The 21,554-nt window shown below is 37.4% G+C and overlaps 2 protein-coding genes across 5 annotated transcripts in view; both read left to right on the top strand.

Annotated features, from left to right (window-relative positions):
• Positions 1-3,809, top strand: part of BDP1 (BDP1 general transcription factor IIIB subunit) — a 53,734-nt gene extending 49,925 nt beyond the window's left edge. For all 4 annotated transcript variants that reach the window (XM_088054279.1, XM_088054278.1, XM_014258720.2 and 1 more), the window contains 2 exons: positions 806-1,040; positions 1,403-3,809. In XM_088054279.1, the coding sequence (XP_087910405.1) occupies positions 806-1,040; positions 1,403-1,531 (364 nt within the window). In that variant the 3' untranslated portion in view covers positions 1,532-3,809. The remainder of the gene's footprint in view (positions 1-805; positions 1,041-1,402) is intronic.
• A 656-nt stretch (positions 3,810-4,465) lies between these two features.
• Positions 4,466-21,554, top strand: part of MCCC2 (methylcrotonyl-CoA carboxylase subunit 2) — a 37,394-nt gene continuing 20,305 nt past the window's right edge. Inside the window, exons 1-7 of the mRNA XM_005529953.3 lie at positions 4,466-4,598; positions 7,857-7,923; positions 9,742-9,826; positions 10,073-10,174; positions 10,635-10,762; positions 13,088-13,200; positions 17,940-18,053. Coding sequence (XP_005530010.1) covers positions 4,467-4,598; positions 7,857-7,923; positions 9,742-9,826; positions 10,073-10,174; positions 10,635-10,762; positions 13,088-13,200; positions 17,940-18,053 — 741 coding nt within the window. The 5' untranslated portion in view covers position 4,466. The remainder of the gene's footprint in view (positions 4,599-7,856; positions 7,924-9,741; positions 9,827-10,072; positions 10,175-10,634; positions 10,763-13,087; positions 13,201-17,939; positions 18,054-21,554) is intronic.

Genomic DNA, 21,554 nt, shown 5'->3' with positions numbered 1-21,554 from the left:
ACTAACTTAAGTAATTTCTCCAAAGGAGTTTCAATCTTGGCAGCTCAGAGGATATTACTCTTATCTATCTGTTGACTTGATTTTTTAAATATACCTTTCTGTACTGTTTGTTTAAATGTTTTGAGTTCCTCCTCTCTGTTGCTCCTGTGCTCAATTATTTTGATGGTAATGCTCCACTGGCCTCTTCTGTTATTTGCTTTTTCTTTATGCTTGTGTGAGTGTCAGTACTGGCTATTTATACTTGGGACATCCACAGCAATTGGATAGTGATGCATTAACATCAGAATCCTTGCCTTAAAGTTTACTTTCTAATTTGTAAACTTAACAACATGAAAAGTTAATGCTTTTTGTACCTCCCTCTGTGCCATGACTTCTGTAAGCTCACTGGTCTGGGTTTGATGCTGTAAGCAGGTAAACTGCTATAGCCCCATCCTTGGGGATCAGGTTTTACATTGGTTACATGAAAGATGCTCAGAATTTTCAGTTTGTTCTTTAGGAGTCTGTCTCCATACTTCTTGGAGCCACTCTCTAAAAGTGGTAGCTTGTTACATACAGGCTGTGGATTAGAAGCAAATAGTAGGTTCCTGTTCTCAGAGTTAAAAATTGTCAAGAATCTCTGTGACAGTTCAGAATATTCAGTAATACGAAAGCATTTCTCAGAATGACTTTTTGGTTTTTTTCCTTAGAATTTTTGTATGTCCTGTGAGTGTGTTTGTTTCCTGTGTAATTATTTCCTGCAATACTATTTATATCTTCCTTTTATGAGGCAATCATATGACATCCTGACTGTATTTGTTTTGAACAGGGGTGGACGAAAACCGTTGGGATTTTTATCTTTAATTTGCAAAAAAAGTAATTCTGAATCAGCAGAAGATACCAAAGGGAATAGAGGGAAGCTCCAAAAGCCTCGAATTGTGACTCCAAAACGAAGTCTAAAGAAACCCACACCATCCACTAAGGATGACAGGGAATCTTGTTCCTTTCCCTCTAGTTCATCATTTGTGGAGCAGGAGCATGTAGCTGCTGATGCTGCAGTTAAGGTATGATTTTGCTGTTGAACACCCATGCATTTCTGAGGTGTGAAGAACAGAGAATTAGTTGTTTCAGGAGTGGGTAGATGGGTACGCAGCATTCATGTTTTGAGAGCGGTATCTGCTCCGGTTGACAAATTCTGATTTGTGCCTGTGTAGGACACTTGTAAGGGAATTAAGCTGAATTTTCTCTGCATGGATATCTATTTATTTCTCATTTTCAGTCAACTCTGGTTTTTTTTTACCTTTGGCAAAAACTTTCTACATAAATAAGATACCTTTACAAAAAGCTCATGTGCATGTATATATATGTAAATATATTTACACATACAGTGAAAACTGTTAAGAGCAACCTTTGCTTGTTTTATCAGGTTCCAAGTAACGGCTCATCTGAGAAGCCGCGTCTCTGTGCTAAAGATCAAGAGAAGGAAGGAGAGCCAACCAAAATCTCTGAGTACTTTTTTAGTGACATCTTTATGGAAGTGGATGATTCAGAATAGCAAATAGGTTTTATAAAAACCTAGGATCACAGAATATACTGCAACAAGAAAAGAGTATTCTAAAAGTTCCAGGTTGTTCTGATATTAATTTTGCCACACTTACTGTCAACTAATTACTCTTGTTAATTAATGCTGTGAAGATGAAGTGGATTCTTTCTGAAGCAACCCCGGGCACTTTCAAAATGCTGACATAGTCTAAATCACTACAGTGATGTCATTGGACCAGGCTACTGACTGCTGGCTTATGGTTTCATTTGTTTAGACACTCCCTAGTGGGTGCATGACTATCCTGTCATGCAGTGCATGAAAAGTGCAATGAAATAATGTTTAGTCTTGCAACAAGTATCCTTTTCCATTTTAATGCTAAAGCTTTTTGGTACTGACTATTCAAATTCTTTACTTCTTTTTGCGAAGTATGTTACGTTAGAAGGAGGAATTAATCTTTTGGGTATAATGTATTATCTGAAGATCAGAATGAAAATACTGGAAGTAGTGTAGTAAGTACATACGTACATATGTCAAGCACTGCTTGTATTTTTATTAGAATCTCCAAATTATGTATTTTTGTAAGAGTTTTTAAACTACATAATTTTAAAGATCCTAACCTGAAAAGCCCAATAGGATTGGTTCCTTAAAATATGTTGAAAACTCAAAAAGAGTTTTCAGCAGAGTTAGAAGATGATAACACTCTGATGAGGTTATTGTTTGCAAACTTTTTTATCACTTGGAGGAAGAGATTGATGTTTCTTAGTATAAATCCTTATTTTCTTCTAAATTGGAAAACAAAGCTATAGATACAGTTTCTTTTCCTTGTTTTTACATGCAGTTGTTTGTATATTTTCTGACTTCCTTGGTTAGCCTTGTGCAAAGTAGCACAAAGAGATTTGATTTAAACCATGACTATACAATGTCACTTATGAGGATTTGCTGCTTTGAAGCAGTTGAATTAAAATAGTTTTCTCATGTTGCATGTCTGCTTGTACTGTAACTTGGTATAAAATTCTGGTGTAGCTTTAGATTTTTAGTCTAAGTTTTTACTTACCTCATCAAGAAATTTGTCATCATGAGGTAATTAGATTTATGCACTCTCAAAGTCAGGTGGTCACTGATGAAAGGTTCAATATTTAGTCTGAAACTCCTGCTTGCATGAGCTTGAGTAGTCTTAAAATTTTTCCCATTACTTCACATTTGCAGGTACTTTTTGCAAAATGATTTATTATGGAGGTGAAACTGATGTTAAATGATATTGTTAATGCTCTTCAGAAACCCATCATCAGGTTTGAACTGGGTAATCCTTTAATGGCAGGTAAATAATATAAACATGTAGTTAATTTTGAAATAGTTGATGAAGTTTGAGAATGTTTTTCTTTTCAGAAGTTATTGGCAAGGCTTCAGAAGGAATCTTTAAAATTTTGTCAGAGAGGAGAAATACAGAAAAAAGGTACTGTTACTGCAAACTGATATGTTAGCTGGCCTCAGCCAATGAAATGTCACTAGCAGCAGTATTCTTTGAGGTGGTGGAAAAGCAACTAATGGTCCCAGTGTAGAGTAATTTACTTGAAAGCATTACTGATCAACCCACATCACCTCCCAAAAAACCCTCTAAAACACCAACAGTTTCTGTTCAGATGATATCTTGTGCTTTGCCTAATCCGTTTAACTTGAAATGTTTATCTAAGTATTGTTTTGCTGTAAACATTATGAAAGAGATTGATGTATACATGTAACTCTATGTATTGTATATCTTGTAGATACTAAGTATGCGAGTGTTTACTTCCTGACTAGGTGTGGCATGTTTATATCACTTGCACTCATAGAGCCTAAAAATAGATTATTGGGGAGTGGCTATGAAATAATTGCTGTGAGTACCTTCTGAGTGAGTTCTGAGGGGATAATCATTCTGCATTTAGTTGCATACATTTTAGCTTGCATTCATGTTACAAGGGGGAAAAAATGAACTACTTCATTACTAAGATTTATGGTGCCTTATCCACGTTGTTAATTGGGGCTATACTTTCTCTTTTCTTGCAGCAAATTACATGCACTTTGTTAGAGGATTTTTTTTTTTAAGAACAAATTTAATTTTAATAGAAATAAGACAGTTTTGTGTTTTGTTTTGTGTACGGAAGTTTTATAATGATGAAGGATTTAAGAAAATATGTTGAAATCGCCATGTGTATGAGTAGCATTTTTACAAAGATGTGGCATAAAACTGCTTTGCTCAGAGTTGTCTGACACCCTGTATCATCACATATAAGTTTTCTGTGTCAAAGGCGGTAGTCCGATTCTGTATGTAAATTATGTGAATAAATTATTTTCTTTTACCTGTGTTTCTATTTCTTAAACCGTCAGTTGCAGTTTTTAAATACTTGTAAGTACACAAAGCTAGTAAGTGTGAAATAAGGAAAGGCTGACGTTGGGCTGCACCCAGACCTGCTGGGTACAGGCTGAGCGTGGTTTAACAGGGGCGTTGCATTGTTCCCTGGTTTTGTTTTAGAATGGAGCTTAATTTACTTGATATCAGACTCCCCGGTGTTAACTCTCCCTAAAGACAAAGGCTTCGACTTAAAAAATGCAAACCTGGAATGCTGAAGAGTAGCGAAGTTCTCGCGCAAGGGAGAAACTCGACCAAAGATAGTTTGGGTTTTAAAAAGATCTGTCCCTATTACTGTATAACAAGTTTCTAAGAAGGGCAAGGGTTTTCCTAGGCTGCACAAGCACGTAACCTTGCGTGAAATGTCGGGCGTCCCGACACAATTTTTCCGAAGAGCGTTCTGCAGCATTGGCTTGTCCGGGGGACCGGGCGAGGACTCCGCGGCCGGGCCCGGCCCCGCCGTGCCCATTGGCTGCTCCGAGGGGAGTGGCGGCGGCGGCGGCCTGGGACGGCCGCCTCGGCTCGGCTTGCTCGGCTCGGCCCGCTCGGCCAGGCCCGGCCATGCTGCTGGGTGCCCCGCGGCTCCCGGGCCGCTGCCTGGGGCTGCTGCGCCCGCTGCTCGCCCGCGGGTACCGCGGCGAGGCGGTGGCGGCCGTGGGGTCGCGGCCCGACGCGGGCTCCGCGCTCTACCAGGTAGGGCGGCGCGGGGGCGGCAGGGCCCGGGGCGGCGCGGGCCGCAGCGGCGCCGTGGAGGAACCGGAGCCGCGGGGGACGCGGGTCCTGACGAACATGTGCCCGCTCCCGGGCCCGCCCCGCTCCCGAGCGCTCAGGCCTGTCCATTTCTGCGGACTGAGCCTACAGATAGCGTGTGAAAATAACGTGGGTTGGTGCAGTCGTCTGCCTCGTCATGGATATTTTTACTTTTAAATCAGGACGCCAGCTCTTGCTGCATTTCTGGCTGATCGATACTGTGCTAAGGAGTTGGAGGCGGGGTTTGTAGACAGTGGAAGATGGAGCCCGATGATTTCCAAGTTGGATGTTTCCTTGTGTTTGCAAATTGATTTCCGAGTTGAAAACAGGTGCAATAGCCGTACAGAGTCGTGGGCTTGCTTCCAAAAACATCATCTTTTGGGAAGGAGAGCTAGGTGTAATTTCAGTTGTCTTTGCGAAGAGAGAGCAGTACTCGCATCTGGTGTAGATTTCTTTTTAATGGCGCATTATTAACGCCGTCATATTAAAAAGTCATTTTTACAGTTAGGCTGAGAAAAACATGGCTTTAGGTGTGGATCAAGACTCGTAGGAGAGCATGTGTTTGTTTTCATGTTTGTTCACGTAAAATATAAAACAGTGCGTGAAGCAACAACATGTATTCTTACTGGAGAAAGGTCCATTGGTTCTGTGTTTGGTTCAGTGCTTTGTTTTGAAGAAACTAAATTTGGGACAGAAATTAGGTGACTGAAGCTTCTGTGTATTCTCAGAATTTGTCCATATGTATATATATATATGTATATATACATACAACACTTGTGTATGTGAAGTGTGTGTATGTATGTGTATACATTCCTATTTTGTGTACGAAAAAATGGTAGTATTTTAATAAGGGTGTTCACTCATCTAAGCTGTCCCCAGATTCACAGTTATGTCTGGGCACCTTTCACCCTCAAAAGAAAAACATGGCTTGGTAAAATGGCTAATAGTGTTTGTATTAGGTAGAAATAATTTATGGAACGCTCCAAGTGCAAGCACTGATTTACAAACAGAAAGAGTTGAGGTCCCTGCTGTGAGGCACTCAACCGTCTGAAAAAAAAGTAGTACAGGGAATAGCAGTGCAAACACAAGAAGACATTATGATACATGATGAAGGTCTTGCCTTCTTTGGCCAACGTCGACCTTTCTGGCTGTGAATTCAGCTAGACAGGCTGGCTTTCATGATGCAAACTGTCTCTTGAACCAGATAGGCAAAAAAGGTAATTTAAAAGTGAGTGAGTCTAAATTCTGGAAAATGAAAGTAAGTCTCTTTGAAGATTCCAGGGACTAGCTCTTACATCCACTTCGGTGATGCAGCAGGAATTCATGTAGCCTGTGCAGTAACTGTAGGACTAATCTGCAGAGTTACTAATTTTGCATTAAAATTTGTATAAATCCTCATATTAACAGCAGAATTTTACACAACTTGCTGGTGTGAGGACCAGCATCCAGAAAAAAACTTGGTGCCAGTTCACTGGCACTTTTCTTCATTATTTAATGACAATAACAAAGAGCCCACAAATACATGGTTTAACTAGGACATTTATTTCTGGGAGTGGTCTTTTCTGTATGCATTTGGAATTATTTTAAAACATCCTTACTTCTCTTTGGTAAACTATAACAGTGTTCTTTTCTGGTTTAAGGCATGAAAGATCATGATAGAAGTTAAGTGAATTTAAGCAACTCAGATTTTTTTATGCAATATTTTTTATAGTTTATCTAAAATTTTCTTTCACAGGTTTTTCTTGTAGCTAAACTAGCTACTAACTGAGTCAAAATCTAATGAAAAAGTCTAGGATTGTGATTACTGTTCCTATGTTATTATCTTCTGTGTTTTTAGCTGCTTTTTTTTTTCCTTGTTTTTCCTGTTAAAGGTGAGTTTTTAAGCACAGTATTGTGTGCAAAAGGTGAGTGTGTTTAGAGGAAATAGACTGACTGAACAAGGAGAAACAGGGAAAATTTTTGATGTGTAAAGTTGCAAAATGGTCCAGCCGTTCAAGCTGAACACTGTTGCAGAGTAGTATTGGATGTTGTGACAATTGCATGCTTTTAAAAGTATGGAATTACGAGATACATTTTTACCTTTCAAGGAAGTATTTTTAATTTATTTGTAGCAATTACAAAGGCAAAAAGAAATATTCTTTTGAAAGTCACTGTACAGCCAAAGCACTTCAAATGTGACCTGAATCTGTACATATTTTTATTTTATTTCTGCTTTGCTTCTTTGTCTCTCAGTGCCTATGTGAACAAACTCATCTGCAACATTTGCAGCTTCTTCTTAAGGGAAACCTTAAGTCTGAGTGTTCAATTATATATGAACATAGTTACCAGCTGTTTTTTTCTGTCAAAGTAGACTCAAACATCATAGAAATGAGAATTAGACCAGGCAGTAAGATCTTTCTGTGCAGTGTGTTCTTTTATTGCAGTTGTACTTTTCAAAAAGGTAGTAAACTTCTTAATGTGTCTGCAAAAAAACCCCAACAAATTAAGCTTGACTAATACCTTTAAAGTCCTAAAAAACTGTTAGAAACTATCAACCTGCTGTAATGTTCACACAGAGTTTTGGATAATTCTGATAGAAATGGTGAGTTCAGTACTGATTCACTCATATTTAGAATATGAGTCTTTGTTTTTCTAGAAGTATGATGGGAAGAACACCAGCTTAAAACAAAACAACAAAAACACAACCAAACCAAGACAAAACAAAACCAACTTTTGTTTATCTTTTTGTTCAACCTAAACAACAAGAACCTAAAAAGTGTTTACCAAAATTCATTTGACCTAGGTCATTCATTCTTTGGTACTAGTCATAAGAGCACTTTATTTGAATCTGCATTTTTTGCAAAATTAGATTTAAAATGCAAACAAATCTATGCCAAAAATAAACAAAAGCTGAGAAACAGCACTTTAACTGTGTAGTGATTAGTTCTATTTTAGTTTATCAAATTCAGAGCAAGTCCTTTACTATCCTAACACAATAAGATTTTTTTAAAGCATTTTTATTAAATGCATTGGGATGCCTGAGAGAAGCCAGTGTATAGGTAGAAATCTTACTACTTTAAAGATGATACAGAGACAATATTTAGTAAGGTAAAATCTGGAAGATTTGGAAGAGAAATTAGGCTTGTATTTCTTACATTTATTTATTAAAAATTAATAACCAGACTTGGTTGAATTTAAAATTCTGTTTTGCTCCCCACTTAGGAGAACTATGAACGAATGAAAGCACTGGTAACTGAACTACAAGAACAAGCAGAAAAAATCAGGTTAGGTGAGTATGATAGTCTAGATTTTAGAATAAAAACCTGGCACTTGGCCTTGTTGAACCTCAAGGAGTTGGCCTTGGCCCATTGATCCAGCCTGTCCAGATCCCTGTGCAGAGCCTTCCTGCCCTCCAGCAGAGCAACACTCCCATCCTGTGTTGTCTGGGAGCTTTCTGAGTGTTCACGCAATCCTCTGTCCAGATTGTTGTTAAACTTATTAAACAGCACCAGCCCCAGAACCAAGCCCTGGGGAGCCCCACTAGTGACCACCCATGAGCGGATGTAACTCCAGCCACCTCCACTCTCTGGGCCCAGCTGTCCAGATAGGTCTTTGTAACAAATGCTTCATTTGTTAGCTATTATTCAGTGTGTAGGGCTTTTCTGATCTCATGTCCCACATATTACACTAGTGAGTAATCCCCAGGTGTGCAACAGGAAGTGGTCCCTGTCCCTTTATAACTGGTGGTTTTCTGACAGGAAGAAGTAGGTGAGATACCTTTTATCTTCCATGACTGATCATAGCACATCAGCAGTTACAGTGGTGTAGGCATTCTTATGAAGGAGAAATTAAGAGGTTTCAAATTAAATGCCTCCAAGATTGTTTCATTGTTCAGGACACTGCTTCTCAGAATGGAGGCCAGTGCAGGGTAGAGTGTTTTGATGTCAGAAGAGGAATGTTCAATAGATTGGCTACAGGGCCTGGGAAGCAAGCATTTGTGATGCACAGAGATGACAAAAGTCTCCGGATGGAAATTATTTTTGCAGCATCGCACACTATAAATGAAAGACTTCAGAGGTCAGAGATAATGTAGTTATGAAGTGAGATTTTGAGAACATAGATGAGAGTATCTCTCTGGGTGGATACCAGAGGTTGTCTCTTAAGAAACTTGTACAGAAAGAATTTACAAGGTTTAGGCTTAGGCTGGATATATAGACATAATGAACTGGCTGAACTGAAAATAAATTGTGGGCTTTCTGGCATGCTTAAGAGGTAGGAAATTATGTGTGTAGTGATCAAGGAAGGAGGTAGGAGAAATTACTTCAAAGGTAGGCTTAGAAGCTCTGTTTCAGTGATGCCTAGCTGACAGAAAAAATCCTGGAGTCTCAGGAGAAATGTCAGCAAAACAGCACCTTCTTTATTTTGGACAGGGAGACAATTTTAGAGTGATGAGGTGGATCAGTGATTTGTCTACACAGAGAGACAATGTTTATATAAGCTGGTGTTATAAAGAGGCTGAGGTGTGTCAACAAATCTTGAAGTATTGAATGACACAAAGCTCTAGAGAGCAAAAGATATGATTTAGGATGACCTCTAGTGAAGGGTTGAAATGAAACAAATATAAACTTGATATTAAATGCTGTATGTCTGAATTCTGCCTACAGTTTTGGCATGGCCTAAGGAAATTAATCCAGATGGTGCTGGGTCATTCAAGATTGCATTCAGCATAACTATTTTGAATGAGTTCTAGGGATTAGTATTTTCTGTAGTTCTACTGCTGTGCTTTCTATATATTAGTCTTTCCTGCCCTTGTGTTTATTGCCAAGTGGTGGGGGAAAGTTTCAGACAACTATGTTTATTAAAATCTTTACCTCAAGACTAACTGTAAAAAATGAGGAGGGAAATAAAATAGGTTCTAAAAAACAAGCCTTTTTATCAATACTTAAATCTGTTTGAAGTGGAAACTATTATTTATTAAATTTATTATTAAGGTTCATGCTTCAAAAACTGTGAACTCGTCAGCGTTCCCATTCAAAGTTTTAATATAACTGATGATTTATCTTATCCGCGTCCATAGAAAGTGTGACAATTTACTGTTGTATCACAGGAGGTGGAGAAAAAGCTCGTAAACTTCATACATCAAGAGGAAAGCTGTTACCCAGAGAGAGAATTGACAAGCTTATTGATCCTGGGTAGGTACTTCCTTTTTTTTTTTACATTTCAGGTTGTCTTTTGCAGGTAAATACTGCAACAGGCTTCTTTTCTCTTTAGCTTCCATAAACACTGGCAAATAACATGATTGAAATTTTACAGAAGTATTCTTTTAAATACTGATTTCTTTTTAAAAAAAAAAAAAATCAAAAAGTTAATTAAGTGAGTTTCAGTGGCAGATAAAACTATTAATTTTTTACAGTTTCATTTCATTTGTCATTGTTCAGATCTCCATTTTTGGAGTTCTCCCAGTTTGCTGGTTACCAGTTGTATGGTAATGAAGAGGTGCCTGCAGGAGGCATCATCACAGGCATTGGACGAGTATCTGGGTGAGAGATTACAGTCATCTACATTACTTATGATATGAAAAGGAAGAAGGTATCATTTTATTCAGTTTCCAGTATTAGGTGGTTAGCGTTTTTAGTGTTCTGTTTTTGACACTCAAAAAATCAATGAAGTTAGTATCTCACTTTGTTTGGTCATAGCTAAAAGGAAGTGAAGTTTTTGGTTTTGTTTTTTGTTTGTTGGGGTTTTTTTAAGTGTGTCCCATTTACTAAACAAAACACACATGGAGTTTCGGGTGTTCAGTGAAGGAAAGAGATTAGTGCATCTGGAAAGCAATTTTAAAAAACAGGGTGGTATTTTAGCCTAAAAATTAGTTTTGAAGAAGAAGAGCTCTCTTAGAGCATCAGGGCTTCAAGAGTCCTTGTCATGTTACAGTACTTAACTGACATACGTACTTACTCATTAGAAATACTTTTCTCTCTCATAAAACTTCTTTATTTTTAGGACAGAATGCTTGATTGTTGCTAATGATGCAACTGTCAAAGGTGGTACCTATTATCCCATCACTGTTAAGAAACATTTACGTGCTCAAGAAATTGCAATGCAAAATCATCTCCCTTGCCTTTATTTGGGTAAGTCCCATTGCAGAAATTGCCAAGGTCCTGTGTTACGGGCAGCTGATGTGTCTACAGATCTGACTAACTGGGAAAGTATTTAAAGCACATCTATTCAAATATATTTTCATCAATAATGTATTACCTCTGCAGGGGGGTGGCACAGCTTAACTGGATGGTGTGTCCAGGTTCTCAGCACTATCTGCTGCACTGCTGTAGGGCTGGGTTCATAAAATACAGATGCAGCTGTTAATACTGTATCTCTTCTTTCTGTCATGGATAAAGAATGTTTTCTGTAGACTTATCCAGTCAATTCAAATTACAGTTTAAAAAAAATAGTATATTCTAGTGGAGGATGTATCTGTATGAGAAACCATAACAAGGAAATAAAAATAGTAAGAGTGACAAAATTGTCAAAAATAATTAGCATCAGTAGATTTTTAGGATTTGGCTTGAATTTTTTTTTGAAGCAGAAATATATTTGTATTTTGTTTTACATTTTTAATTCAGTCTGTTAGATCAGTATTTAGCCAAACCATCATGTAAATTTTACTTACGTATGGTTTTATTTTAAAAGATGAATAACAGAGTGGCACATATCTGTAATATATTGCTGGTAATGTTTTCTTAGCTGGGTTTTATACAAATACAAGAGGTTTTTTGCCAATGTCTTCCATCCAGCCTGAATTTCTAGTCTAATGACTTTTGAACATATTAGTCAGTTTCAGTCAGCTTTGATGACAGAGAGTTGCAAGAAACCGTATATTCCTATGGATGTTGTGTATGTCAGCATCAGAGGAGAAAGACCTTCTACTCCATTTTAAAAATTAGGGCAGGTTATTCCTTGTCTGTATGGCTTAGTTTAGCAACTTAAATAGCAGCTGTTAGCCAGTTTGGATGCTTGTTCTGGTTCAATAGTCAATATAAATATAGGTTCAGGCCAGCACAGGTGTTTGAGGTTTCTTGCCCTGCTGATAAGTCAAATGTGAATAAGACCAATAGAAGGCTTAGGAGAAGTGTGAGCTTGAAACTGTTGGTGAGGTGGATACAGGGACAATGTGGGTATAGATTTTGTGGATTGCGGTAGAAAGAGTCCTGTAGGGAAGGAGAGGGCTAAATTTTATCTTAGTTGTTAAAAAACCAGAAGAAACTTAGCTTTGCTGTTTGCAAAACAACTGTTACCATTTTTTTTGCCTGAATTATCAACAAGTTCTATCTGTTCAGGGAAGTCTTTTTCAGTGAGTACTGGTGAGCAACTGTGAGTAATTCTACTGTTTTAAGATCTTATGGAATGAGGAGCTGTGGGACACAGCTATGCTTTTGGAAGAGAAGTTTAGGGGTTTTATTCCATCTTTGAGATGTATAGTCCTTGAATGTACAATGTCTTTCACACCTGGTGAGTTACTTTACCCTTGCACTTCCTGTACCTGGACTTGTTCCAGTTGATTTGAGCTGTGCAATAAGAGGGAGCACTTTGTAGTTAGTCAGCACTGTGCTGACCATGTAATCTTCATGTTGTTTAATCTGCCTTTTCCACCAGTGATAACAACCGACTAGGTGCTAATTCTCATGTGGACACCTGGTGCCATTTGTCACTGAGTCAGTCACTGGTGTGGGCATTTTGTTTTGGCTGCGGTCATGTAAGGTGAAAATGTGCATACAGACTGGTGGTTCTAGGTAAAAATTAATTACTAGGAGCCAGAGTTCTCAGAGATGCTTTACTTCCCTGTGCATTTCCTCATAGTCTTCTCTCCTTCTTTGGATACTTCTCATGACAGGTTGTATTTTTATTAGTTGGAAGCAGAGAGGTAGCTTCTGTTGGTGACCTGTAAGCAGGAGGGCGTATCCTGAGGCAAGGGCACGTAATAAATGAATCCTTGTGAAGATAGTTCAGTGTTTTTGTTGTGAAGTGTAGTCAAGCTATGAAAATACACAGGCAGCACCTTTTGAACTCTGTGGTGATTAGCTCTGCCTTTTTCTGGAGTTTGTGACAGAATTGCAATAGAATAGTTGAGTTAAAATTGTACATTAAAAGTATTCTCAGTTTAAATATTTTGCAGCAAGATGAGTTTAAAAGTTTGTTTAGGGAGGTATAGTTGCATCTTTAAGCAAGTCTGAGTTTATTTTCCATGAAAATCATTTGGATGGATGTTATTTTGGAGTGGGATGTTTACTGTTTTGCTTCTTTATTTTTCCAGAAGGAATGTCTTATTATACCTACATTTGTGGAAATAGATACAGTTCTAGTGATAGTAATTGCTGTATATTTTAGGTAATATGCAGATACTTTACGAAGTATGTAACATTGTTCAAAACACATTAATATAATTTGATTCATTCTAGTTGATTCAGGAGGAGCAAATTTACCTCGGCAAGCAGAAGTATTTCCAGATCGAGATCATTTTGGCCGTATTTTCTATAATCAAGCAGTCATGTCCTCACAAGGAATTCCACAGGTAATTTGCTTTTATCTAAGAATTAAATGTACTAAATAGTTTTTATGCTTGCTGCCATTACCTCTTTTCAAGGCTTGTGCCCATGTTTTGTTTCTGACGGCATTGTGTTGTCCTAACCTGACGGCCCAGTCTGGGGCTTGGAAGCACTGTAAACACAGTAACTGTCCACAAGAATTCATTATAGTTTTGAAGAAACTGCCGACTTTCTTAGTGTTAGTGTTAATGATTTGACCTACCTGCTCCTGTCTGGGAGTAGGAGAGAAGTGGACCAGGGAACATGGTATGTAGGGCTATTTGAGAAAGCACTAGAAAATCTCTTGGAAGAGTTCTGCAGAGGTGAGGACCTCTGAGGATGGCTAGTAAATGAGACATATTTTCCACTAACACGGGTATGTGTATATATATCTATTTTATATCCTGATGTGCTTTATGCTGAAACAGCCCTAATAATAAGGTTATTTTCTAATGTGTTAATGATGCATAGAATTACTGTTAGTCATAGTTCCTGAATTTAGAAGTGGCTCTGTGTCATGGTTCACTCAGTAATACAATAGGGATCGATCAATTTTTTGGTGCAGGTGGTGTGCTAGGGAAGCAAAACCATGTTTTGCTGTATCTGTTATTCATGAAGAATGTAAAATATTTGAGGATTGTTGATGGGTAGCTATGGCTGCACTGACCATGAAGGGCAGGATGTATGGTCCCAGTAGAGTTGAGACAGGTAACAAAAAAAAGGCTTGAAGGGAATTGTTAGCAGGGGCCTGTGGGAAACTACCAGGAAGGATGGAAAAATAAGAGAAGGCTTCTCTTATACCCACCTGCTTTATACTCCCTTTTGCAGACCAAAAAATTCAAGCTTAGTTGTTCTTCCTGCAGTGTTCCACACCTTTGGTGGACCTAGTTCATCTTCTTTTTCTGATCTTACTGTACCTTTTTTAACATGTAGGAGACAACAGTCCTTAAAACAACACAAAAACCCACAAATTGTGTGGAACTTCTTAGAACAAACAACCAGTTCTGAGCACCAGTTCTCAGAATTAATTTTTTTTTTCCTTTGATCCCGTGGGAGAGCAGACAGCTTCCTCATTCCTCACTGAGGCACAGCAAAATTCATTTGATCCTGCAGAACTCTTTCTGTTTACCAGGGGAAAGTACATACAACCTTCCAACAAAACAATAAATTAACAGAAGATATAAAGATGTTGTTTGAAACCTGCATTCTTTATGGGCATCTGCAAATAATCAGAGCAGAAAGAAGTTATCATCATAAATCCAGATTATTTTTTAGGCCTGTGATATATACAGTCCTGACATATTAACCTACAGCTAATTGCAATAAGAGCTAAGGAATGCAGAACATTAAAAAATTATTCAATCTCTGTTTTCTGTACAATGTGAACACCAAAATCTATTTTGAGTGAGAAACAGGTCGCACATACTGTGGAACTTGTGATGACAATATTTATTTTCAAGGAAAAGTTCTCTACCACACTTTGAAACTTTATCCTGGCAAGGGACTGGGATACAGTTTAATTTGTGAGTACCTGCAGTGTGCCATGAAGTTCTCCCAAGTTGTAAGTCATAGCAGTTACTTCATCCCACATTGTCTGAGGCTGGGCTGTCACACAACCAGAGCCCATGGCAGTGCTATGACACAAGTCCCACCATAATACCACTTATCCAGTGTTCTTTTTCAGAAGGAATAAAACCCTTCAGAGACCATCTTCACTGGATTCTCCTGCCCTGGGGCTCAGGGGGATACAATTCCAACCACTCACACAAGAGACTCCAATGGGGCCTTCACAGGGCTTTTCCTGGGGGAAGGAGGTAGTAGAAGCCAATACTTAGAGGGTGAAGCATATGCACAGGTCAAGGATAGATTGACAGTTTTCAGTCTGACTTCTTACATGACGGATACTGGCTTTGCAGGATTTTTGAGGAAACTGCTTGTGTTACCTTAATACCCTTTTTGGCACATTTTGGAAGCAAGTCAGAGTTCAAATCTTCAACTATCTTTTACTCTTCCATAGAATCCTTAGATCCATCGCCTCTATAAATATCCAAGGCTGAAGATTGCAACACACTAAATCTCTTTAGGAAGTATGACATAGTTTACCTTCTGCAGTTCTTTCCAGCAGTAGAAGTGGACCAGTTGTAGTGATTAGGTAGGTCTCCAGAGAAAAACAGAGTTTAGTTAGAACAAAAATACGTAGGAGAAAAAGACAATTTGTAAGCTGGTCATCATATAAGACTCCCTGATAGATCTAGATTGGTACTAGTGTTTTTGTGGAACAGCAAGTGTCAAAGGAGTGATGTTTTGCTGAATTATCTTTTTTGGAGAAACTTTGGAAAATCTTATTTTTGCTAAAGACTTCAGTCATGATCTGCTATGGGTGTAATGATTTTTAGATGTTATGTCAAAGATTGATATGTATACCCAGCTTGCAATGCTGAAATTACTGATGTTGGGCGGGACCTTTATAGAAAAGCTTGACCCTACAGTCATACTCGTGTTTCCAATATGTCTTGAAAAGTATTTTACATACTTGTAAAGTTGCATTAAAAAGTTGAATCTGTTTTTCTTTCAATTACCATATGGTGTTGTATTAGGAGTAATTGTATTCATATATAATAAAAACTAAATATAAGAAAGATTCGTCTTTTAATAAAACACATTTCTGTTTGTTATGACACTTAAAATTTTCCAAGTATGACACTGATGAATGTTTATCTTTCTTTAAGCATTTATGGAAGACTGGGAAAAATGTTTTGCTGAAGCACTTCCTTTGTTTAAAGGATGTAATAAGAATGCATTTTGTTTGGGAGATGTATCTATGCTTTGTTTTATTTTAAAGATGCACCGCTAGCATTTGTAAATATATTCTTGGTCCTTTAATAGATTGTGCTAGCTAGAACCATCTTCTCTGTCTGAGAACATGTTTCTTTAGAAAATGGGTTTAGGAAATTATGCTCTCTCTGATCCCCACTCTAGTCAATTCTTCTGAGGTGGGAGTCTGGATATTGTTAGTTTGCTACCTGATGTTCTATGCTGTGGCTTGCTTGAAGGTCTGTTCATCAGTTCATTAGTTCTTCTCAATTTGGCCCTTAAAGTGCTTGATTTTTCCCCCTTTTTTATTTTTTGTTGCTGATAATGCTTTTAATTTCCCCTTCCACTTTTACCTGTGACTAATTTATTATTCACCCACTACAGTTTAAATTACGTTGTTGTCTGTATGGGTGTGAATCAGAAAGCTGTGATTAGCTCCTCATTAGCTGCTTCCTGAGCTCTCTCACACTCCTATGCTGCATGGATACAATGGGGGATGGATCAGTTGGTATGAAACAGTGTATGTGCACTCAGTACTGCTGACTTTTATTGAACACATCAAGAATTTTTTTCCAGCTATTTAGAAAATTAAGTCTGGAGGTAGGACATTATTTGGGAATTTGACAAGTAGGTTTTATTTTTTCCAGGAGATACATATTCCAGTTTTTATGCTAAAAGTGCAGGCACATTTTTTTCAGTGTGACCATGGTGAAATTAAGAATAGGAAAAAATGCACAAATTCTGGAGGGAAAAATGAAATAAACTTATTTGCACCAAGTTTATCCCGTTTATAGAGACTTATGTTTTTCTTAAATTTGCCAGGAGTTAAATTTATTAAGTGTACAAGAGAAATACTGCAGATTAATCATGTGACTCTGAATATGGTTTAAGATCCTGAAAACTGCTGAAAAGGCTGTTTGATTTGATGGTAGCAGATTGACATGGTTCATCTAGTCCTGCTTTAGATATGCATAATGTGATTTGGAAGTTTTATTTTCTTTTGTGCTGTTCTCCTAAATTATCATGTAACAGAGAACACAAATTAATATCACCTTAGAAATACCTTGAAACAAACCTAACATAAAATAACATTGTTTTCTGGGGGTATTTTAGGGGTTATATGTGTCTATATGTGCAGTTGTGACAGAAAGTGTTTACCTTTTTCATATGAGGATTCCTTTTTTTCTCCTCTACAAGTGTCTTGAAAGGATCTTTGAATATGCTTCTGTGAAGGATGAGTTGAGAAACTTAACTTCCACAATTGTCTACAGTTACTGTATTCATCATATCTGGGGTCAAGTCAGTTTTGTAAAAGTATCACCAAAATATTACTGGTAGAAAATGTTCACTGGGTAGGTGTTCATCTCTAAATTAGGCAAAAGGATGAAGCAGGGATTATTCATGTTGAAGCCCATAATGAGGTGCTCAACACATCTCAAAAGGGCAAAATTAATTAGTTGATCCATTGAAGACCTGAAGTAGCATACTAGGAGATGGGAGAAATTTCCTTCAAAGGATGTTAACACTAATGCAGTCATGCCAATAAGCAGTAACTGAAGCCCTGACTTTATTTTTAAGAGAAACCTCTAGGTTTTAACCTTTGCTGTTCATCAGTAAAACCAAATTCAATGGTGGAATGTGTGCCTCTTCAAACATACTACCTATGTGGCTCATGGTACTTCATATATGAATTTTTCAGTAGGGTTGTCTGAAGATCATAGTTCGAAAGACTATTGAAAATGGAAGATTCCTTACATTTTAAAGAAATGCTAAAACATAATAAGTTTGCTCTGATAGACAAAAACAATCTTGCAGTGCTATCCAGTGACCTGCATTAAAATATATATCTCTTGCCTTTGCTACTTTAAGGGTTGGACAGTTCATTAACTTATGGCTTTTGTTTTCCTGATAGATAGCGGTAGTCATGGGGTCCTGTACAGCAGGAGGAGCATACGTACCTGCAATGGCTGATGAAAGTATTATTGTTGGCAAGCAGGGAACAATATTCCTGGGAGGGCCACCACTGGTAAGGATACGGAAGTTTCTAGTGACATAGCCCCTCTCTTCCCCCTTCCCTCAAATCATGCTGTGATAAATTTACACCTTAAACAATTGAGATGTTTCTTGGTGAGATATTTCTAGATACTCTATAGATTAGTTTGTATTTTTAAGTATATCTGAATGTTTCTATCCTAAATCAAATCTCTACTGTTCAGTAGAGGTGTATATATATAATTCAGACTGTCTCAAGGTGTTTTTCTAGTACTGCTTTTAGATTGCTGTGTACATTTTAAATGATAAAAATTTTTTCTATATTCAATTATGTACTCTCTAGGTTTGAGACAAAATTTGGAAAAAATCACAACCATGTGTATTGTACACATCTCCCTCCTCACTCTCTCCCCTCTTCTTCCCTCTCCTTATTAGTAAGGAAATTGTTTCTCTTAAAAACAAGATTCAGTTAATAAATTATAAAAATAATTTAATATAAACAAAAAGACAATTAGGAGACAAAAGAAATACAGCAAAGGTTTAAAACGGCCGGGTGCCCTGGCTGCCAAGAGCACACTTGGTATCTTGGGAACACTCTTTTTATCCCCTCTTGCTTTGAGGATTTTATGCATACTCAAACTTTTTCAAGAAGTATTTAGCATGTCCCCTCCCTGGTTCCACCTATTTAGAACATTTTTATTTTCTGCTGGTCAGCACTATTTTGCTGGTCATCATTATTCTAGCTGGTCAGCATTATTTGAAGTTTGGTTTCCTTTCTTTTGCAAATGGTCACTGTTGATAACCATCTGGGCCTCTCATCCTTCCTTTTGAGGGCAGCTGGGCTTCATATCTTCTGCTGATAACAGTTTGGGCTCTATTGTTCTCCTGATAAGCAGCTTGGGCTTCACTGTCCTTGCCCTCTGGGGTTTCCTTGCTTTGTACCTAGGAAATTCTTTTAAGCTTAAGACTTGTTAGCAAGAAAAAAGTACATACATAGCTAAAAAGTATTTAACATATAAGATTCATCTGCGAAAGCCAATATCACAATACAAATTTATAACATTTCTAAGGAAACTTACCTGATGAATTCAGGTGAATTAAACCTTGCTTTATTGTGGAACTCATAGTGGCATTTGTGACTGTGAAGTACTGCAGTATAAGACAGCTTTAAGATTACAGTAGCTTGGCAGAAAAGGAATGCTTACATGTGGTTTATTATTCTAGAAATAACTGTATGTCTTAGTGTAGGCTCAGTTCTGTACCAATACAAATAATGATACAGTAATATCAGTCTTTTGCTGACAAAGATTATTCTACTTAATTCAAGCTTTATGAGAAAAAAATAATTTTTAGTAATAAATGCTAATGCTAGAACTAACAGAGCATCATTCATCACAAGTATTCAAGTCTTGATGAAACCATGGCTGGATAAACTTGCTTACTTGAAATAGTCAAATATTTGTCAAATTTTTTGTACAAACTGGTCTGAGGCAGCACAATGGCTCTCATTTGGTTACAGTCTTTTGGGAACTTTCAGGTGTGCTTCCTGTGACAAATCCAAATGTAAATCAAATGTCTCTCAAGAGTCTTTCCATCTTGAGCATGCCAAAATGGAGAAATTGCTTTGTAACAGCACTGTTAATGCAGATACTGCTCCACTGATTGCTCTAGTAACAACGAAGGCAAAGTCTCTTGAAAGTCACTTCCATCAACACTTAAAATACTGGGAAAATGTGGCATATCCCATTAAACTATGGGAAAACAGCCGCTGACAGATCTATTTGTTGACTAGTTCCTAAGGCATGATTGTGTTACTCTCATTAATATGAAGGACTCATCCTTTAATGTGGTTTAGTGTTTACTTGTATAGCTTTGCTCTCATTTCCACAGCATATTTTTGTAGTGCATTCTTTTCCTTTAGAATGAATTTTTCCCCATTGCATCATCTTGTTGAAAAAAGTAGATTTGGCATTATACCTCTTGGAAAGTTCACTGTAAAGATGGCTTTAAAATTCTTGTGCAGTTAAAAAAAAATAAAAGAAAAAAGAGAAACAAGGAAGAAGAAAAGGTCTTGCATTTGTACATCTTGAACAAATTTAGAATTTAACTGGCAAATGGAAAGCAGGGGCGTGGGATACACACCTGAAAGAATAAAGATACTTTGTTGTCTACCTTAAAAAAAAAAAGGCATTTAGTTTGAAATAATTTAATATTTAGGTGGAGGATTTCCAAGTTGATAAGAAGAACAAAGTAATTGGGAAAAGCAGATTAAATAATGAATAACAACTATGAAATGTAATGGTAATCTATTTACAGCTCATTAGGACTTTGTTGTTAGAATTTTGTTGACAGTAATTATTTCTAATGTCCTACCTAGGTTTTTGTTCCTTTTTATCTTGTATTAGTGTTATTCCACTTGTTTATAGGTAAATATTGACAAATCCTCCTCAGAAAGTGACTCTCTGTAAATTTATCACTGTAATTTAGATATTTGGAGTTGTTTGTTGAAAAGTGGCATAAACATGAATGAAGATACTATTTGAGAATAATATTAGTTGAGTTGAGTGAGCAACATGTGACTTGTACATCTTTCCTTTGAGATAAGAAAACTAGTGTGACGAAAGACACAAACTTTGTACATCAGGGTGTTGGTATTTTTGTTACCATAACCAAGAATAACTGCCCTGGTTGGCAGGAACACTTGAGCTGTCCAAGTACAAACTTTTCAAAAGGTTTTCAAGTAAGACATCTAATACTCAGTGTGACCCAGAAAGCTGGCTTGGAAGATATAAAGAAGAGAGCTAGATGCTTGTTTTCTGGGAATGGGAACCATTTAACGTCACAAAGAAATTTAGATCATACATGTGTGTCACTGAGATGTAGCACATGAGATTTTGCCAGGATAGACTTCTGGAAAAGGGTGACCTGAGACAGGCCTCAAGGGGAGGACTTGACTAGGCAAGTCAGTGACTGCAAGGGTGTTGTGAAGTTAGAAAGTTTTAAAATCTCTCCCCGTTTTCAGAGGAAGATTTCGCAGCTATCCTCCAATTTAATTTGTTTCTTAGCAACCTGCAGATGTAATGATCCTTATCTTTGTGCGTATAGATCAAACTTTATTATCTCCACCTGTCAGCCTTTCTGTTCTGTACAGCTTTTCATATTCTCACTGAAAATATTCTACTTGCCTTCTTCTAAGTGTCAAAACTACTTCAGACTCCCAGACAAACTCCCATTCCGTGCTGTAACAGATACTGTAGCCGTTATTGAGTAAGCTCTGTTCCCCAAAATGTCTTTCCTATATGAAGAAAATTGGATTGGATTTTATTGCTTACCTGCCTAAAACAAAACATCCCGAGGAAGTGAAAAAATAAAAATCCCTGGTGTGACTTGTAATTAGTCTTTGAGATGTGTATGATAAAAAAAAATTGTGAATTATAGGTACAGTCCACTGTCTAAAATGGAAGTTCTCTTGGCCTCCTTTTTTGGAAAGGTGAGGAGTAATGACTTCATAAACTAACAGATCTAAGTAGAAGAG

The sequence above is a fragment of the Pseudopodoces humilis genome, chromosome 4, assembly GCF_049639895.1.
Source record: "Pseudopodoces humilis isolate 2021_Gansu_Grassland_sample_001 chromosome 4, ASM4963989v1, whole genome shotgun sequence".
Lineage (NCBI taxonomy): Eukaryota > Metazoa > Chordata > Aves > Passeriformes > Paridae > Pseudopodoces > Pseudopodoces humilis.
This window is presented reverse-complemented; position numbering and strand designations above follow the sequence as displayed.